This window comes from Myotis davidii, unplaced genomic scaffold, assembly GCF_000327345.1.
Source record: "Myotis davidii unplaced genomic scaffold, ASM32734v1 scaffold533, whole genome shotgun sequence".
NCBI classification, from domain to species: domain Eukaryota; kingdom Metazoa; phylum Chordata; class Mammalia; order Chiroptera; family Vespertilionidae; genus Myotis; species Myotis davidii.
The window spans coordinates 53,948-60,565 of record NW_006285996.1 but is presented as its reverse complement, the minus strand read 5'-3'; the positions used below and the strand labels follow the sequence as shown (position 1 = coordinate 60,565).

General features: G+C 40.0%; 1 protein-coding gene across 2 annotated transcripts in view; it reads right to left on the bottom strand.

The window, feature by feature from the left end:
- GPALPP1 (GPALPP motifs containing 1) overlaps positions 1 to 6,618 on the bottom strand; it is a 29,229-nt gene that overhangs the window by 13,439 nt on the left and 9,172 nt on the right. For both annotated transcript variants that reach the window (XM_006757170.2, XM_006757171.2), the window contains exons 4-5: positions 5,106 to 5,214; positions 750 to 881 (exon numbers count right to left, since the gene is read on the bottom strand). In XM_006757170.2, coding sequence (XP_006757233.1) covers positions 750 to 881; positions 5,106 to 5,214 — 241 coding nt within the window. The remainder of the gene's footprint in view (positions 1 to 749; positions 882 to 5,105; positions 5,215 to 6,618) is intronic.

Sequence of the window (6,618 nt, the reverse complement as noted above, 5' to 3'; positions counted from 1 at the left end):
GCCTGACCAGGGGCTGCACCTAGGGATTGGGCCTGCCCTCTGCCACCCGGGAGCAGGCCTAAGCCAGCAGGTTGTTATCTCCCGAGGGGTCCCAGACTGCGAGAGGGCACAGGCTGGGCTGAGGGAGCCCCCCCGCTCCGAGTGCACAAATTTTTGTGCACCGGGCCTCTAGTACATAATAATACAAGCCCTGACAGGTGGTTAGAGCATTGGCCCATTAACTGAAGGTTGCGAGTTCGATTCCTGGTCAAGCGCATGCAGGTTAATTCAGGCCCTGGTTGGGGTGCTTACAGGAGGCATCCAATTGATGTGTCTCTCTCAATTTGATGTTTCTCTCTTTGTCTCTCTCTCTATCTACCTCTCTCACCCTCCTTCCCTTCCACTTTCAAAAAATCAATGGAAAAAATATCCTTGGGTGAGGATTAACAACAACAACAGAAGAATAAACTAGCCCTGGCTGGGTGGCTCAACTGGTTGGAGCACTGTCCTGTGCAATGAAAGGGGGTGGGTTCAATCCCCAGCTGGGAAGGCAACTGATTGATGTTTCTCTCACATTGATGCTTTTCTCTCTCCCTAAATATCAATAAACATATTCTCGAGTGAGGATTAACAAAAATATTTTGCATATTCATCACTGTAAATCTACTTTTGCCCTACCCTGTATATGTATTTTTTAATGTCAATGTTTAAAATTTAGATTTTTAATTTAGTTAGCCAGTTTTTCAGAGTAGAGTATATTTAAAACTTACATCATCTCCTTTAATCAGTTTTTCTTTCATTCTCTGGGCTCTTTTATCAAACTCTGCTGTTACACTATAGTTAAGTGGTCCTTTTGCAGGCATTGGTCCAACAATGTCCTCATCTTCACTGCTATCTGTTTCCTTTTGAAATAAGACATTATCTTTAAACCAAGAGGTTATAGAATATGATCCCAAATTACTTACAATTTAATTGATATAATTACTTAGAGACAATAAAACAAAAAAACAATACAGTGTCCAACACACTAAACTGAAAATGAGAAGCCAGAATCATAAACCCAAACCCAATCTAGGTTTTAAGTCATTCTGGTATTTTGGATGGGTTAATTTTTAAAAAACAAAAAAAGGTGAGTTATTTATTCAGAAATACAATAGAAAATATGTACCCTACTGGTTTATATTTTGTGCTGTAGAGTTAGGCAGACCAAGTTTCAAGGACTCAATTTGCCTATGACCTCAGGCCTGTAATTTGACATTTCTAGGCTTGTTTTATCATTCAGATGGGGATTAAAACAGCTTCAACTAATAACTACTCTGTTGCTAAGAGAAGACTAGTTTTGTTCATCCTCTTTGAAACCATGCTCTTCTCAGGAAACTGGGATCTTCTCTAATTCCTGAGGGAAAATGTTGATATTTCTAAGTCAAACACGTTGGTTTTATTTCTCTTGACCACTTGACCAAAGAAATGTGAGACGCGGTCTACGGGAAACCTTGGAAGGCTTCCCTCCCCAGTACTGAAGGGCCTCGGGTTCAATTCCTGATCAAGGACACATACCTCGGCTGCAGGCTCGATCCCCAGTGCAAGAGGCAACCAATCGATGTGTCTCTCTTACATTGATATTTCTCTCTCTCTCTACCTGTCTCCCCCTCCTTCCCTTACACTCTCTCTAAATATCAGGGGGAAACATATCCTTGGATGAGGATTAACAACAAAATAAAATAAAAAATAAAAAAGGGACACAGGACAGGGGCCACTCCCCTCTATGTCTGGACATCGCCATCTGCATGTGAATCTGAGTACTCTGGCAGTCTTGATATATAAGGGTCAGCCTAAGGCAGTGATGGCGAACCGTTTGAGCTCGGCGTGTCAGCATTTTGAAAAACCCTAACTTAACCCTGGTGCCGTGTCACATATAGAAATTTTTTGAAATTTGCAACCATAGTAAAACAAAGATCTATATTTTTGATATTTATTTTATATATTTAAATGCCATTTAACAAAGAAAAATCAACCAAAAAAATGAGTTAGTGTGTCACCTCTGACACGTGTGTCATAGGTTCGCCATCACTGGCCTAAGGGGAGTTAACTGTAGATGATAGAGAAGATGGAAAAAAAAATCAATGATCTCATTAAGCTGTTGAATTAACAAACCCTGGAATGACCCTACCCCTAGACCTCTTATTATGTATGAAACACATTTTCCTTATTTTGAGAACATAGATTATATACCAACCTGGAAATTATAAAAACCCATTTGCCAACTACATAAATTAAGACAATTCCATTTTGAGTTGAATTTTCTGTTATTTGCAGCTAAAAGCACTTTAGCTGACATACTATCCCCTAGGATTGTTTTTTGGATTAATTTAAATTTATGCTGTTATGCAAAAATAAGTAAATTATGCACATATGAGTTTATATTGTACTTTGCAGTGTCTGGTTTGTGGCAAGGGCTCAACAAATGTTAACCATTATTATTATTATTATTATGTATGCCTTAATTTGGGGGTATATGATATGAATGAGAGACTAAGAGAAGCCTTTCTTTGAGGAAATATGAAAACAGAAAAAGGAGGGAAATTCCAGTGCAAAGAATTCAGAACCAAGATTATCTTGAACAGGTATGCTATGGTGTCATCTCTAAAACTACTGTGGCCCTCTGCTGTGTAACTGTGTTGCACTGCTCTGTATGAATTCTCTCAATGTTACTAGCATCTGTGGATTTCCCTTTCTTTAAGCTCAGCAGTGTATTAATTTTGTTGCAATCTTATTTCCTTCCCCGCACTCCTTTGTGATGTGGCTGGGAAAGCCTAGCCTGAACCTGTGAGAGCTCAGCCTTCCATTTGGCTAGAATCCTACCTCTGATAATTTATTCCTATACTTAAGCACCTTGTTAGAAAGGATTCCTATACTCAGTGTAAATTCTTCATGAGTAGTGGAGGTGGTAATAATACTAATAGTAATAATAATAATAATTATTATTATAAATTAAATACCCACTGTTCTAATTTATCCTTACAACAACTCTATAAGATAACGACCTGTATGCTACCAATAAGAAAACTAAGCTCAGCCAGGATTCAAAGCTCTTGCCTACCTCTCTCCCTTAACTCTTTCCTCATTCTCTCCGCTCTAACCATACTAATTGTTTTTAAATAATTCTTTATTGTTGAAAGTATTACATATGTCCCCCTTTTCTCCCCTTTGACCCCTCCAGGTCCCCTCTCGGTCTCTCCCCCATACTAAAGTTTTTAAAACCCTTTCTCCCTCTCCGTACTTTTTTTTTTTAGCTTTCTAATAAGCTATCTGTACTCGCTGGACCAATCTTTCCTGACCTTTTTGCTAAGCTAGTTCCTACTCATCCATCTTCAGTTTAGACATTTTCTCAGAGAAAAAGACTTCCTCATTTCTTCAGATTAGATTTCCCTGTCATGGTTCCACTATATTTTGTCTCACCTTTTGAATCATTCATATTAGGCAGTATTTGTTTACTGTATATATTCCCCACTACACTAAGCAATGAGAGCAGGGACTGTGTCTGACTTATTCATTCAGCAAATACTTTGAATGTCTACTAGAGATAAGACAAAAATCTCTGTCCTCAATGGACTCATATTCTCACAAGGAGAAGTTAATAATAAACAAAAAGAAGCAATAAAGTAAATGGTATCTTAGGTAGTGATAAATACTATGGAGAAAATTAAAGGAGGGAAGGGGATAGAAGTAAAGGGAAAAGGAGTTAGCAATTTTAAATTAGGAGGTCAGAAATAACCTCTCTTAGGTGACAGTCCAGCAAAAAACTGAGGCAAGACAAAGATATCTAGGGAAGACCATTTTGGAGAGACTTAGCAGGTATAAAGGCTCAGGGGTAGATGCCTACCTGTTTATTGAGAAGGTATGGCAAGGAGCCCAGTGTGGTCAGATCAAAATAGAGAGAAAGTCAAGGAGCTAATGGAGGCCAGATTATAAAGGGCCCTGTAAGGACTTTGACTCTATGCAGAGGAAGAAAAATTTATGGTTCTGAGTGTGTGACACGATCTGACTGTTTTACCCAGGCAACTCTAGCTGCTGCATTGAGAAGAGGTACTTGAGGAATAAGGGCTAAAGCATGAAAACCAATAAAAGAGGTGAAATATGATGTTGATTTGGACCAGGGTGGTAACAGAAGTGGCTGGATTCTGAATGACTTTGTAGGTAGGAACAAAATAATTTGTTGACAGATTAATTTCTGTGACTATATGCTTGACACACTGTAAGAGCTCTATGACGTTGTTGAAAGAATGAATAAATGATTCTGAAGTTCATGATCTTAACCACTGCATAGTATTTCCTTTAATAACAACCTCAGTGTAACTGCTGAATACTCAGTAAAGATAAACATACAGGAAGCCACACAGAATAACAGAGTGAACAGGTGATTTAAAGGCATAAGAACTGGGGCTTCAATAAGAAAAAATGTGCAATCTTGTGTATATTAGCCAATTTTTCTGGTTTCTAGCATCTGTAAGATGTGATCATATCTATTTCATAACATCTATTTCATAACAACATAGCGAAGATAAAAATAATATCCATATGCGTAACATGCATTAAAAATTATAAAGCACTGTACAAATCTCAGCTTGTGTTGAAGATCTGGCTTCCAACAAGAAAACAGTCTTCACTCTTGACTCCAAAATCACTTGATCTATCTTTTCATAAAATTACTTATCCGCCAGTGCCTTTGCTATATACAGGTACCAGAGCTAGGTAGGAGAGAGTTAATTCCAAGGTAAAGATCATTATTTAAAAATTCCTCAGCTTTCTCTGTTCTGGGTCAGATCACATTGATTCCTTACATTTTCCATCATGTTCTATTTTCTAGCACCTTGAAGCTTCCTTTCAAGGATTATCATGAAAATGTAATACCCTTCCAACATTACATATTATTTTTCTAATAGAATCTCAGGTCTTATAATTGATTTATCTACCTATGTTATAATCCTCAATTAATCTAAATATGACTGTCTTACATCACATTTGAGTCAAATAACTATAGTCATTACTATCATAGTCATTACTATATTATTATGTAAAGTCTTGAGTTTGTTACAGCTTATGCTTTAAACAAAAATTTTCCAAACCTTAGAGTTGAAATATGATGGTTCTTGGTGTCCTAGATCATCTCTGCCTTTGTCACTTTTCTGTGCAGATTTAATAAAACCAGGTGGTAATGCAGGACCTATTATAGGCCTGAAAAATAAAATGTACCTTTATCATTTTCCCCTGACTTTAAAAAGCAGTTGTCAGAATAAAATTCACAAAAATGATAAAAAGCCAGAAAATGAAAAATGTTGATGAGAATTTTATTTAACACTAGAGGCCTGGCACACGACATTTGTGCACTGGGAGGTGTGGGGGTCCCTCAGCCCGACCTGCACCCTCTCCAATCTGGGTGCCCTCAGGGGAGCCCTCTCCAATCTGGGAATTTCTGTCTGTCTTTGCAATTATATGAGCGAATTGTCTGAGACCCCAACTCACTTTGGTTTGTTGCTTACAGAATAACAGAGGCATTTTTTTTTTCTTCATTGGTGGAGATTTACTGGAAGTTTTAGGATATCTTCCCTTTAATTTTTGCTAGACACTCTGATTTTACTTGTGTCTCTCACCTTTGCTTTCCCTCCATTCCTCCCCTCACCCCCACCTCGGAGTCACAACATGAGGAACTGTATTTAAAGGGCCAGAAGGTTGAGAACCACTGGTCTAGGAGATCCATCTGATACCAGAACTATGATTCCCAGCATTCCTGGTGCTCCCCGTGCTCTGGGCTTCTGCTTCCAGTCCTGGGGCTGCCACCAAAACTACTATTCCCAGAATTCCTGATGCTCCCCGCAATCTTGGTTTTCCCTTCCTGCTCTGTCTCTGTCCCATGGCCTCCCACTCTGCCAAGCTCTCACTCTCTGCTCTTCGTCTGGCGGCTTGGGGAGCCAATTTCCCTAAGCTGCTCCACTCTCCACTGGCTGTCACGCTCTGCTCTCTGCCTGGTGCCAGTGTATGCAAATTAACCCGCCATCTGTGTCGGATTAATTTGCATACTCACTCCTGACTGGCTGGTGAGCGTAGCAGAGGGATGGTAAATTTACATATTTCTTTTATTATATAGGAGGATATTTTTATTTATAATTTAGAATTTTCCCACTTAATATAAAAAATCTAATTTTTGCATTTTTATTTCTATTTGTTAGTCAATGGTTAGATACTAAATCTCTAATTCTCAATCTTTATGGCAGTTGTGTATACCCACTTCCTAAAAGAACTATCTACATAGGTATGCTAGAAGCCCGTTGCAGGAAGGTTCCTGCAAGAATAGGGCTTTGCGCCCATCTCTGCCGCTGCTACCCCGCCCTTCTCTGCCGCTGCTATCCTGCCCCTCTGCCGCTGCTACCTTGCCCCTCTGCCGCTGCTACCCCGCCCTTCTCTGCCGCTGCTATCCTGCCCCTCTGCCGCTGCTACCTTGCCCCTCTGCCGCTGCTACCCCGCCCTTCTCTGCCGCTGCTATCCTGCCCCTCTGCCGCTGCTACCTTGCCCCTCTGCCGCTGCTACCCCGCCCTTCTCTGCCGCTGCTACCCTGCCCCTCTGCTGCTGCTGCCCCGCCCT